At 32.0% G+C, this 14,893-nt stretch overlaps 1 protein-coding gene across 1 annotated transcript; it reads left to right on the top strand.

The window, feature by feature from the left end:
- Positions 1-578: 578 nt before the first annotated feature.
- LOC134269227 (von Willebrand factor D and EGF domain-containing protein-like) lies at positions 579-14,445 on the top strand (the record flags this gene model as incomplete). Its single annotated transcript, XM_062751438.1, has 11 exons — positions 579-740; positions 881-895; positions 1,141-1,418; positions 1,645-1,731; positions 2,372-2,770; positions 3,013-3,095; positions 4,789-4,855; positions 9,085-9,264; positions 9,392-9,618; positions 11,970-12,261; positions 14,284-14,445. Coding segments are annotated over 11 exons (1,952 nt in total), but the record flags the coding sequence as incomplete, so codon positions are not given.
- Between the last annotated feature and the right edge of the window lie 448 nt (positions 14,446-14,893).

The following is a 14,893-nucleotide window of genomic DNA, read 5'->3' as shown; positions in this document are numbered from 1 at the left end:
CCAGAAATTAACGTAAACGTTACGTCCTATATCTTTCTTATATTACACGTTAAAATATTTCCAAGATTATAAAAACAATAAATTTCCCCGAATTCTTAATCAGCTTTTTCTAAAAATCTACCATGTGCTTAATGCACCAGACTACAATCCAAGGTCATCGTTCATTTAAATATAAAAATTATTTTCCATGGATGATAATCTTGTATAAAATGTTATCTAAAGTTACAAAATCAATTACAAGAATCAGTTTTTACCAGTCGATTTGTTGTATTTTCACTGTTTATTCTCTGGATGTATCTTTGTCTGTTCCCTGTTCAGCAACCGGATATAAGAGGGAGCCCGAACCCGATGTTACTAATGGAATCTCTATATCATATTCATCGAACCCGATTTCTTTTCTCATAAAATAAAGGCATCTATTTTAGATTATCAAATAGATGCTAGTATTTTTAATTTTTTTGCTAAAAATGGAAAGCATATTATCAATGCCAATGTTTATGGAAAAATCCTCAGGATCCAAAACATATTAGAGTATGAAAGTACCTTCAACTACGTTCTTAATTGTTTGATCTAAACAGGAACCCTCCCAGAGAATGGAACAATGGCAAGGAGAACAGTTTGTCGAGTTGGATTTCAGAACAAATGTGTACAATCTCATACCATTATGGTTAAAAACTGCGGTTTCTTTGCTGTTTACGAGTTAACGCCTTTGAGTTCTTGTAATTCAGCATATTGCTTTCGTAAGAATGTTTTTCTTTACTACTTTTAATTGTCTTTTCTTACCGTGAAATCTATCTGAATAAATCTGTAGATTTATGTACTTTTTTGGTTTGTATAAGCGATAAAATGCAATCAACTTTTCTCTTTCTTTTAATTTCAGAACCAAGCTCAACTTGTAAGTAATCATAATAGAGGCAGTTAATTAAAATGATATGTGTATAGCTGTTTATTTGCAGAATAATAACTTGATATAAAATGACAACTAATAAAAACATTTTTTTTTAAATTGATAACTTATTAAAAATGTCGATGGTAAAATATAATTCGTGACTTGTTATCATAGAATGTTTACTTTTATGAAAGAAATTGCTGTTTACATATGCAGATTAGCAGTTCCTTCATTTATACGTTTCAATGTAGGTGTGGAAGGAGTACCTACAAATTTATCTGTATCCTATCACGGTGTTTCTTGGACGTCACATCCTAATGAAACAGCAACTGATCGCACTCATATACCATCAGTGAATCTTATTTGTAACTTTACGCCCATCAATGAAGAAAACATTTTTTATGAAGTTAATTGGTACATTGATAACAAAGAAGCCATCAGAAATCAAACACTGGCCACTGACAAAAGGACGAAAGCACTTCTTAGTGCCAGCGAAATCCTCCAAATTAAAGGAAAGGCAGGATCTATGGTAAGTTATTTCAATATTTAGTACTCTACCATTGACACGTCTTCCATTTTTTTAGGAAACCAGCTTAAAATACATACATTCATTGTTCAATAGAGACAAAAATACAGTAAATGGTAAACTTGAGAGAAAAAGTAGATAAGTTATTAAGCTTGATCATCCCATATTGAAAGATATAGAGAATATTTAATAAAATGTTGATGCATACTTAAACATCAAATATACGCAGATACATTGTGTGGTTGGAGCCAAATTTAGACCAGCAGATTCCCCATGTTCCTCGAAATCCAGTCCATTATTTTTTGCAGGAATAAAGGTAAGGTATACATGTAATATATGAGGGTCATCAGGTAAACTACGGACGTTGTGCATTTTATTGCAAAATAATGCACCAGGAAAAATTTTTCAAGAAAGATTAAGCGATCACATTTGCATATGTCGTTACATGTACTAGTATTTACTCGATGAAGAAAAAGAGTGGATATAAGTAAAAGTTATCGATGTCAAAAACATATTATAAAATCATAATTTGTACATATAAGACACACGTGCATACATTAGGTTTCAAATTAAATATATCTTAAAATAGATGAAATTGGGGAAAATGATTATCGTTTTTTTTCTCAAGTTATTATTTATTATTGTCATTCTAGAAAAAATGTATCAATGTAGTAAATATTTGTAAACAATTTAAAACACAGTGTTATTTTTTTTTTATTTTAGAAAAGTTTCAACGATTTATCCGATACCCCCTTACATGTATACATAACAAAATATAACAGTCATTTAAATAATTATGGATTTTGCGACACATTTTTATCATGTAAATTTAAAATATTACAATGATCAAAGGTATTGTTAAAATTTTGAAAATATTAATGGTATCAAAAATTAGTAAAATCCTGTAAAGATGATGGTTGAAAAAATTTCCTTATATATTTATTTATCATTTTCAGCTTTTAAGACAGAGAATTGTAATCGAAAAAAATCAAAAAGCAATAATCCCATTTCAACTTACCATCCCATTTGCTGATCAGACTTTAGTGCTGGACAAGGATGAAAAAGAGTCGGTTCTTTATATAAATTCTGCTGTTCATAATGGATCACATGTATCATGTGAAGACAGCAGGAGATATAATTGTGCCATAAATATAACATCATATAAGTATAGCGAGAGATGGAAATACGATACCGATGAATGGAAAGGTATTCAGAACTTTACATTTTACAACGATGATGATGGTGATTATACTCCCGATACACATCTGATACTGAGACTTCAGACAGTAGGTACGCAGGGTGGACAATTGTCTCCAACTAAAATTTTCGAAGATGTCCTTCTCCCAGACGTTCAGGTAAATCTATACTTAGCATTTCTTTTATATTTCCAGCAGGAATTCACAAATGCAAAACGTTTCATAGAAATATGCCAATTGAAATCAGAAGGGTTTTTTTTTTATCTTAAACATGTACTTCTTATAAATGATATTTATTTAAATATATATTTATAAATGAAAAGTTTTTGCTTTGAAAAATAAAATCAATTATATGGCTAACCTTGTAATACAAATGACTAAAATATCAATGTTTACTTCAGGTTATGATAGTTGATAACAAGACACTGTGGAAAGGCAAGAGTTGTTTCTCGGTAACAGATCCACACATCTTTACCTTTGACAAGTGAGCTATTTGAGAATATTTCTTTTTACCGTTTAAATGAATACGATATAAGTTTACACTCAATGATGATTTCAATGCATGTACAACAAGTCAAATGAAGAAATGGTTTTGATTTTATATTCAAAAGAAATTCTAAAGTTTATATCATTTTTTCTCTCTCTTTATTTCTATTTTTTTTTTATTTTTTTTTTTTTTTTTTTTTTTTTTTTTTTTTTTTTTTTTTTTTTTTTTTGTCTTTTGGAAAATGATATTGAAATACAAATATATAATGTATTTTTTTGCAAAAAAAATGAAGCTTTTAATATTCAAAGCTCACAGTTACCTGCTTTGAGAATTCTATTGAACGAGGCCCAATCTACTTGATCTGTGCATACACTTTAACGCAGCGTCGACTCAGGCACGCCACAATACCCTTGACTGCCGTCACAATTGAACACAATAACGTCACAATTTAAATGACGTCAAATAGAGCTAAATGTTTCGCTGATCTTGCTAACCTGGTAGCTCTATATAGACTGTGTATGTTGAAAACTGACATTTCTATTATTTACATTTTTTAAAAATATTTGTTTAAATTAATAAACAACGTTGGAACATAATTAATTTTGAAGTATCCATTTTTCGGTACAGATTCAGTAATTTTGTTTTATTTTATTTCAATTTGTGAGTTAAAAAAACAAACAAACACTGCAACCAAAAGTAAACGATTTTAGTCTTTCTCCTTGAACATGTTGATGTGTTTATACACATTCTTTTTATTGAGGACTTAAATATGCATGGATTAGCTTCAGTTAAAAAAAATAAGTCTATGAATCATTTAAATGCAACCTCTGAAATATTTTATTTTTTCTATATAATATAATATTAGTAAAAATAGTAATTTTGTCGCCTTTAACCCCCCTCCTCCCTCTCCCCCTTTTTACCACGTAAAAGAACGTCGCGTGTTAAGAAAAAAATACAGCATGGCGAGAAAATTATTTCATATTACATGTATAAGAATTATTTTTTTTTTTTAGAAACTAATACAATATTGCAATCGTTTGTTGATGTTATGTGAACCCATTGCGACTTATAAAATACCTACTTGGATAAAATAAATCCAAATTTTGTGTTTTGACATGCCCTCTTTCCACTGCAATAAAGGCTACCTCCAATTTCCTTTACATTTTTTAAAAGAAGAATGAAAATTGCTTGATACATGTAAAAAAAAAAAAACAAAGCATTTCATCATTTATTTGTTTTTAAATTTTCAATTTCTTGGTTTATTGGAGAGTTTTAGTATATAATTGTGTATAAAAACACGAAAAATGGCCCATATCTTGACAGTGCCCCCATTTGACTACAATAAAGGCAAGGTAACAAAATTTCATTCGAATTTTTCTAAGCATAAAACATACAAATATAATTCCAAGAATTAAAATTTTTTGTCATTCCGTTTTCGTAATTTTCAACTAGATCGGGCCTCGTTAAATTTAGAAATGATTGCAACTGTGATTATATATTTTAACACAAGTGATATTTATCATTATATTGGATTTTTTTTATTGGAATATTTACATGTTCAGATTTTTGTGTCATAGATAAAACCACAAATAATAAAATAGCTTAATTGCTTATAAATGTTAATATCATAAAACCAAAAACAAAATTATATAATTATTCCATAATTACATTTTTAAAAAACACTTTTTAGTGTATGGTATCAATGCATGTTGCCTGGGACCTTCATTCTGTATAAAAATGACCTTTATAATCAAGAGGTAAGTTGATTGACTTAGTATAAGAAAACATAAACAAAATGCATAACATATGCTTGGCAAATTGCAAAAAAGTCGAGATAACGAACATCAATTGACCTAAAACATCCATTAACAATGTAAGTATTTGAAAAAGGGTATAAAACATGAACCCATGCGAATTCAAGAGGTGAGATCAGTTGCCTAAGAGGAATAAGCATACCCTAGGAGCGGTTACATCTGTCGTGTTGCCTATATATTTAATTGTAAAACGGAACATTTTGTAGCAAATTCAGTATATAATCAGATGGCTAACTAATGGGTATGAAACAGGTCATCCCAAAATACGACTCATTGATAGATTATATTTGGTAACAAAGTCATAACATGTATAAGGACTATTAAATGTACGAAATGCCGACTTATAAAACCCTACAATTTCATCTTATTAGCGATTAGCATGCCTCGCATTAAATATTGATCGTTCTTACGCGGAACTTACTTTCGAGAGACAAATAAGTTGGGAGACTACAATTAGCACGTGATAGTAAAATATAACTACATAAATGAGTATATTTGGCAATGGAAAAGTTTTTTTCATAGAGATGATAGATATGATTAAGTCTTGATTTTATTTTATCGTGAAGAATTTTTACTAAAGTCATACGAATAGATGTCATAGATTTTGAAAACATTTAGTGATTTTAAAGTTTTTAAAAGTTTGTTGATGGTTTTTGAGGATCCACATCTGAATAACAATACTTCCAGAATATGTTGATGGACAGTGCGTTTGAAGTGTCTTAATGAAAAAGTTGATATTTTTGCAAGGAGTAAAGATAAAGGCTTCGTGGAGCATATGCTGAACCCAGCGATGCATCCTTCATTTGTCGGATTTTCAAGAAAGTTTAGGATTCCAGTACATGTAGGGTAGATCGAACTCACCATGGTTTTGAAGTACTTTAAACGTACTTTTTTCCGATGGGTCATTATTTCGCAAAATCTCAATTTCTGATTAATCCGCGGGGTAGAAATTTACGTGGATTTCCTAGATTGTCACTATCTGCCTTACATTTATATGAAGTACGCTTGGACAAATTTCGCAGAAATTTTGTGACCATGTACATGGCGTAAATTAATACCATGCGGAAAAAAGTACTTCTACTGTATATGAAAAGCATCAAATATTTAATTTTGATTTTGAAGAATTTCTTTTAAAGTGAACTGTGAGAATATTTTAGGATATCAGACATACTATACCAAAATACAGTGACTGATAAAATAATACAACTAGCCTTGCCTGTTGCAGCCATAACGTACTGTTCATGTAGGCTCTCTATCCCTTTCATCACATCCAGTTAAATTAAAAAGGAAGGATATATATGGTTCACATTTTGCCTTTTAATTTTCTTGTACAAATCTCGAATACATATCTAAAGCATTAAACGAAGTGTTGAGGTCTTCCTTTTATGTTTAGCCCACTATTTGGCATAGTCTTCGACAGAATTCAAAAGGGAAATTAAGTCCTGTCGCCCATTCGGGGCTTCCTGAATATAGGACCTTTTACACCGAATGTTTTAAGGTTTTCATTTCAACTTTATTAACATCGCTAGCATTGACTTGTCCAGCGAGACTGTAGTTGAAAGTAGAATAAGCTAATTCAGAGAATTTATTTCCCCTGCTTAAGGCAAAAACGAAAAGGATGCTATTTTCTAGGAGTTTAAAGGGGAAGAGGCGGTGCACTATAAAAAGGGTGGTTGGTACCATAGGCAGATATGATATAAAATGTCATTGCAAAAGCTCAAAAGCTTCTTGAGATATCGCTCGGAAATAAGTTTTACAAACGGACAGAATGTTTAAATTCACGACTTTGACCTTATGACCTCCAAAGAAACAGCTTTTATCTTAGACCATAAGAAGGCGTGGTATAAATGTTCACCGCAATAGATCAGAGGCTTTTTGAGATATTGCTCGGAAAAGAAATTGTTAAACAGAGAGAATACAATGTAATTGATTTTTTGTATCTTGACCTTTGTTTTTTGACCACAGGAACCAAATGGGTCTTTTCTATGCCACAGGGATTTGCTCGGCAAAATTTCATTGCAATTTAAAAGCCCAAAGGCTTATCAAAATATCGCGCGGAAACGTAAACGCTACATACAGACAGAAAGACAGACTGACGGACAAACCCCCCAAAATACAAAAAATAATAACCCCACTTTCAGTAAAAACGGTGGACAAAAAGAAAAGCAAGAACTCTTAAGGGACTCCGACCCTCAGCCAGAAAGGACAACTCATTAATTTATAATTTAATTCAAAAAGTCTTTAAATGAAGCTTGAAAATTAAATCTTTTCATGCAACAATTTTCATTATATGCCTCTCAATGTGCTTCAAGGTTCTTTGAACTTCTCAGAAAGGTCTAATTAAAAGTAGAAATTTTTATCCTGAAAAAGCAGTTTTAGATATCAATGTATATTAACATGATATGAAATTAGAAGTGATTTATGGAGCCTTGCAAAGAACCTTGAAGCACATTGAGAGGCAAATAATGAAAATTTTTGCATGAAAATATTTAATTTTCAAGCTTCATTTAAAGACTTTTTGAATTAAATTATAAATTAAAGAGTTGTCCTTCCTGGCTGAGGGTCGGAGTCCCCTAAGAGGATTTTTATTTAGTTGTTCAATACCAAGGTACTGTACGGTTTGTTTACATACAATTCAAAAAGGAAGGGGTATTTGATTTTCAAGGACAATGTAATGCAGATTATGAGGTCAGGAAGGAAGCAAATAACAGAAATACATTAGTCAATTTATTCGAAACCCTGTGTAAGTCAGTAGAGAACAAAATCTCCAGAATAAGGGCCGACACCAACACAGGGACACACATCAAATTTACCACCACTGTGAAACAGAGTCAGTAGCCGGTAAAACCTCCTCAGTTGGCCAGAAATGCTTTGGCGTGATATACTCATAACGAGGGGTCCCAGGTCATTTTGGGGAACGCTATTCCATTCTTGTTGCAATGCTGCAAGTTCTTGGACATTAGGAGGTTGTTGACGTTGGCATAGCTGCTGTCCAAGCAATTTCCCAGGTAGGCTCGATAGAGGAAATGTCCAGACTGTGTGTGGGCCATGGTAATGTGGTGACATTCTGTTGTAAAAGATAATCTGTAACGATCATGGACCTATAAGATCTGGCATTGACAACTAGAAAAACGATAGGGCGACCATAACGAATTGCAAACGGCACAACATGGGGTGCAAAGATGTTGTCCCGGTAGTACTGCGCTGTGACAAGACCAGCAACAACTTGATAGTCTCGTCTTGCCGACAGTGGCTTTAACCTTTGAATTCAGAGGCATGTAAATTTGTGGCACAATACCCTTAGTCATCACTACACAGCCAAAAATTGCTCACATAAATTTTATACTATGAAATTCACGAGTTTCTAGTGAATTCTGAAAAAGAGACGAAAAACAAAACAACTAGAATTTATCTAAAAACTTCAAGTGATTTAGACATAAAATCTATATGAATTTTATATGAAAAGCATATCCCATGAATAACACGCAGAGAAAACTTCACAAGAAAGTTTTTTTGTAATGTAATATCACAATTCACTTATTTACATGAAATTCACATGAAAAAATATTTACATATTTATATGAAATTCATCTTTTTAAATAAAAAAGATAATAACCTGAATATTATGTGTCTAGCATCCCATGCAGATTGTGAGACTGTGATTGATGTGTTTTGATTATGAATTTCTTTGGAAATGTTTCCCCGTTAAGGAATTGCTAATATACAGCACGGTTCCCTATGCCTTTCGATCATAAACTACATTATCTTCTTTTTTATAATAGTATATATACCGTTTGGAATATCTGTAGGAAATGTGAAATGTAGACTTCAATCTGAATATAGTGGACAGCAAACCTGATCCTTGTTAAAAGTATTTTTTGTATATAATGATGTCAAAATATAATGTTTAGTAATGTTTAAGAAAATAAATTTGTTACAATTTAATTTTTGAAATTGAAAACAAAATGGAGATAATAAGACTTTGCATTGATTTTATTTATCCGTTCAATATTTTTATGGCTGACGGTTTCATATCAAAATTGTAAAATTCGAATTATCCTTTTATGGATGACTGTATTGAAAAAATTAAAGGAGTTGTATATTAAAATTTTTTTATGAGCGATGCATTATAAACAGTAAATGAAAATGATTTTTTTCCCTTTAATTAAAAGGTACAGGAAAAACATTTTATGTGTACTCATGGTGCAACCTGTAATTGTGCAGTAGCGGTGAGATCAGGACGGGACGTGTTTACTATAGATATGTGCGGCAGACAAAGGGAAATCATCAATTTTCCACTCTGTGATGACAGCGTTTTGAAAGTAGTGAAGAAGGCTGATCGTCTATATGAGGTAGTGATTCAGTTACATTACAATTTTCATATGCTTCCGCAATGCAGTCATTATATTATGCTTATAAGTAAATATAAAAATGCAATGGTGTTTTTGTCTTTTGAAGTTTAGAATTAAATTGTTGTAGGTGTTGCTACCAACAGGAACAAGAGTTAAAATTTCTATTAACTGGCGAAACGAAACTGGTTGGTTTTTAAATGCAGGCATTTATCCATCAACGTCGGATATAGGAAATACCAGAGGACTTTGCGGCATTATGGATGGAAAGAAAGAAAATGAATTTACAGGAAGGAATAATTTTCAGTATCCTACTAATATCACGAGGAGACCAGACTTTTTTTCGAGTACTTGGATGTAAGATCAATATTTGAATCACTTTTCATTTCTTAAAAGCAATTAGGACCAAACATTTTCACACAGGAAAGGCTTCGTACTATCTATTAAAGCTTATCCAGGTAAAAATAAAAATGCATTTTTTAACAAATAGTTGCCTGAGTAATAAAGTACTGTTTTATGACATGAATTGATGATGGTTTGTGAACTACCATTGAAATGCAACTATCATATGTTTACTCCTTTACAAAAAAGATACAGCTCACAAAAATATATCCAATGTTGTGACCTCATAATGCTTTTGCATAAATTTGATCAAGACATGCATTATGGAATGAGAAACAGACATAAACTAGCACAAAAAAATTCATTAAGTTATGTGCAAAACACACCCCTACTAATGTTATTGTGATTTAAATTCAAGGCACGTGGTTAAGGTTGACCTATTCAAAGGTTATAGGGTAAAACTGGTTTTATAAATAAAATTGGCAGTAAACAGGAAATGCTATAGTCTGTATGTCCTGTAAAAATGTGTTTCCAGACCTTTCTGAAAGACTTTCACGATTTACACTGAAAAAGTGTGGCTAAAGGGGGGCTTAAAATAACAATATTTATTATAATTCTGTTAAAATGTTTCCCATATAAAGTTCAGAAGGTAAAATAGCTATCTTTTATAGTTCATGTATAGCAAAGCTATACCCCGGGGTATAGTTTTTGCTATCCACCCTCGGAAAAATTTCATGCAATTTTTGCCTCCAATTTTGATTTCCAGCGATAAATCTGTTGACTGATGATGTCATAATGACTTCAGTAGCATTGTGACGTCATCAGGATTTCAGATTATCTTACTCCAAAAAAATTTCAAACTTCAGAAATTATATTATACATCAGTATAATAAAACGCTTATCCACTGTTTGTGAGTGGTATACTAGTAGCTCTTTTATCAAACCCTTGACAGGGACTATCCCCCTCGGGCAATCCCTCGGGGAATAATTCCCTGTCGCGGGTTTGATAAAAGAGCTATCCCACTCACAACCAGTGGATAAGTGTATAATACCTTATCATACTTTACGGCGAAAATCATAGCTCACTAGCGACCGATACTCTGGTAAAAATAGGTGTAATATCATCTCTGCATGTACACTGACAAACCTTTGTTTTGTATGGCTATTGTTATAAATGCGCACAGAGGATCTTACCACGAGAAACTGACCAATCGTTGAATGAATAGCAAGTTTACGCCAAATACATGTTAACATTCTACTTCGAACACGTGTTTCAGGTCAATCTATGATGATGTCAATGGAGTGAAAAATAAAAAAAAAATATTCTTATGAACAAAATACAAAGATTAGAAATTATGAAAGATTTGTGTTAACTAGAAAAAATATGTTTAATAAAATATAGTTTGTGTCTAGTTTAGAACGCCAGCGCTTCAAGGGTAAGGAAAACGAGCAGCATCTCTTATGCATTTAAATGGACAAATCTTTGTTTACATAACTATGCTCAAGATCACGTGTTTTGGCCAGGGAATCCACCTGACAATTGTATTCACCGATTGTACAATAATTGAACAAAGGAATTAATACAGACGCAAATCGCTTTGCAATATGACTTTGAGAAATCTAGACTTCCACAGTTTATTTGACAAATGAATTGTTTGTCATTGTGAGCATGAAAATAATATAGAAAATTTAAAAAATGCTTTTTATCTAACTACCATAATTATAAAAGATTTTCCTTTTTTCAACCGTAATAATCCTGTAGTATTCGTAGTAAACCAAAATGCAATTTGCATTCAGCTGATTGGTCAGTTAAAATCATGCTGGTGCTTCATTTGCTAATCTGACGCCAAAAATACAGTCCCGGTTCCCATGCAAAAATATTTGTCCTAAATTAAATTTTAATGCATGGCTGCAGAAAACTTATTTTAAAAATACTTATTTAAGTTTGAATGAATGTAAGAGAGATCGAATGAAGTGCATTTCTACAGATATTATAGGGTGGTAAAAACTGAAACGCAACATAACTTTTATGTTTATGTCTCCACGTGCTAGTTACTTCCTAGCCACATTTCCGTGAATAATTTACCCTATCTCGCTGAAGTCTCGCTAACTCTCGCCAGAGCCTCTGCCAGGGCTACTCTGAAGTCATCGGGTTTTATGGTGTGAAGAACACCGAAAATTAAAAGGTTCCGAACACATTAGTAGGGGATGAACATGTTATAACATTTTTTTAAACCACTTCTTTGTGTTCCATCCCCTTGCCAAGCTTAAGGCTGTGGGATAAAACACACAACTCGTTGGATAAAATCATGTTCAAACGCAAAACCAATGGTTGAAATAAAAAAAATATTTTAATTCTATTTCAGAGTTAGGAGCGAGGAAAACTTGCTAATAGAAGATCAAAATGTATTCAGCAGATTAAAATCAATCTCCACCACAATGACTCGTGTGTGTAAATGTGATAATTCTACTGGACAATATAAAACTGTATGCAATTATGGGAACGTCATAGACTGTAAATTTACGGTTGGAAAAAGATATCATTGTTTGACTCATCCAGAAACTGTAAGACGACGAAAGCGGGACCTTAAACATCTGCAAACCCTAGATCTGTTTAACAAACATCCCTTTTTAGAAAATGAGAATTCAGTAAACGAGGTAATTTATTGTTATAACTGATAGATCATAAATAACAAAAAAAAAGGTATATCTTATTCAATATATTTACAAGGATATTTTATCTTAATTAAATGCAATCATAAATAATTAGCATTGCATTGTTTCAAATAAATCTTAGAACAAGTCAATTCAGATAATATGTCTTCCTCTTAAAAAGAAATGCATGCGCTGATCTAGAAGGGGTTGGGGTTGGAGGTTGCGGGACACTTTAAGAGGGACGGATGAGTCTATAGAGAGTAATGGTATTAAATTTCATTGCAAAAGCTCAAAGGCTTCTCGAGATGTCGGGGGGAAGAGAAAGTGCTAAAACAGGCAAAATCTAATACCTTTATGTTTGATATTTTGACCTCGAAATCAATAAGTGTCTCTTTTAGGCCAGAAAGGTTATATTTCAAATTTCATTGCAAAAGCTCAAAGGCTATTTTGAGATATCGCAAGGAAGCGAAAGTGTTACAGACAGACAGAAGGACAGCTAGACTTCTGGACGGTCAGACAGATTCAAATATAGTATCATCACCTTCAGGGTAGCAAAAATGGATTGTAGAACCATTGATGACAAGACCTTTCTTTAGGTACCGCCAAATTTGACCTTTAGATCTTGACCTTGGAGTTTGACTAATTTTCACATAAAACCTCCAAAATTTTACTTCGGCCATAACTTTTATACAACAGATACTAGGACTTTCATATTTCACATATTTAGTTGTTGTTGCAAGACCTTTCATTGGATACCACCAACTTTTATTTTGAGACCTTGACCTTGGAGGTTTCCGTACTTATGAAAAAAATTTAACATTGGCAATAATTTTTGAACGGTTAGAGCTATAACTTTCATTGTTCACATATGGAATTCTTCCGAAAAGACCTTTAATAGGATACCAAGAACTTTCACCCTTTAAATTTGTCCTTGGAATTTTACCTACTCTAATAAAACAAACCTTGACCATAACTTTTGACGGGTTGAGGCTAGGGCTTTCAGATTTCATATATTCATTAATACTTGTGACAAGACCTTTCATTGGATATCCTGAGATTTGACCTTTTTACCTTGACCTTGGAGTTTGACTTACTTTTTGAAAACTTTAACCTTGGCCATACTTTTTGAATGGTAAGGGCTAGGGCTTTCATATTTCACCTATGTAATATTTCAGACAAGACCTTTTTTAAGAAAGTAAAAACTTTGACCCTTAGACCTTGAAGTTTGACCTACCTTTTAAGAACATATATTTGGCCATAACTTTTGAACAGGTGGTGCTAGGGCTTTCATATTACACAGTCCTATTTCTTGTGAGAAGACTCTACTTTGGGTAACAATATATTTAATTTGCTTTCAAGAAAAATTTATTCTTCGATATGTAGCCATACTGGGTCATCAGTGTTTCACAAATGCACAAATCTTGTTCTTATAACTTTTGATTGAGAAGAGATAAGGAGTTCATACTTGACATGTACGTTGTCTGTGACAAGATATACTCGAGCATGCTATGATTTCTAACTGCTTGACCTTCACGATTGACCTTATTTAAAAAAAAAGATTCACCTACGGTGATAATTTCTGAATGACATATGATAGGATATGATATGATATTCATATTTGACACAATATGTAATAAAATGACATCTCATCCACAAAGACACGGAAATTCTTTGAATTTGCTTTTTTCTTCCAAAAAGTACACTTACGCGTACGACTCAAAGATCTGTGACCATGCACTGCGTCAAGTGCACTGAAAAAACAAGGATTTGGCTACATGTACAACATACTGCTTTAAAGATTTGACAAATAAAGTACTAATTTTCACATAGTTTGATAGGGGTTTTGAACGCATAGCAAACAATACTTTTACACGCTAGGTGTAGAATTAGCCGATATGTAACTTTTAGCCCATTTCTAAAATGGAGTCTTGATTGTCCACATTGTCCACTGAAACAAAAGAATTTGAAGTATTACAATAATATCACATTAAAAGATTTCTTTTATATATATTTTTTTTATTTCAGCGATATAAAAGAGAAACGACTTTGACAAGAATGACATTTGAAGAGGCTAAAAATTTTTGTCTGACAATGTTTGAGATGTCTGAGGCGTACATAACATGCCGATCATTTGTAGCTGATTTGAATATTGATGCTTCCTTAGAGAGCTGTATCTCGGATTTACAAGTGAGTTTTAAGAAATTTCAACAGAGGGGTCTTCTATTAATCTTTCGTATTTGTATTAGATATCTTTTTAATGTTAATAATATTGTGATAAATCACGTTTGGAAAGTTTTTAATTTAAAATATGGATAGAATCTTTTCCTTAAACACTTTTTAAAAAGATACTTATGTAAACATATGTATAAAAGATATGTGATACGGGTATGAACAGTTATTTAACTAAGCAAAAAAATACTGATTCGATTACTGTAAATCTACATATTAGTAAATTATTGGATTGATCATCAGTTAACACCATATCGATAATTTGTTAATTTTTGAAAAGAAAACTTTACTTCTATCAAAAAGATAAATGTATGAACATGTAAATTTAGAAATGCAAAACATTTTCGGTTTGAGATATATTTTTTGATGTGAAAATACTCCTACTTGTATATCTTTCTTTACTGTT

This window comes from Saccostrea cucullata, unplaced genomic scaffold (assembly GCF_032062105.1).
Source record: "Saccostrea cucullata isolate Sc308-1 unplaced genomic scaffold, CSIRO_AGI_Scuc_v1 ctg15268, whole genome shotgun sequence".
In the NCBI taxonomy this organism is placed as follows: domain Eukaryota; kingdom Metazoa; phylum Mollusca; class Bivalvia; order Ostreida; family Ostreidae; genus Saccostrea; species Saccostrea cuccullata.
Note: the sequence above shows the minus strand (reverse complement) of the source record. Positions and strands in the feature narration are given on the sequence as shown.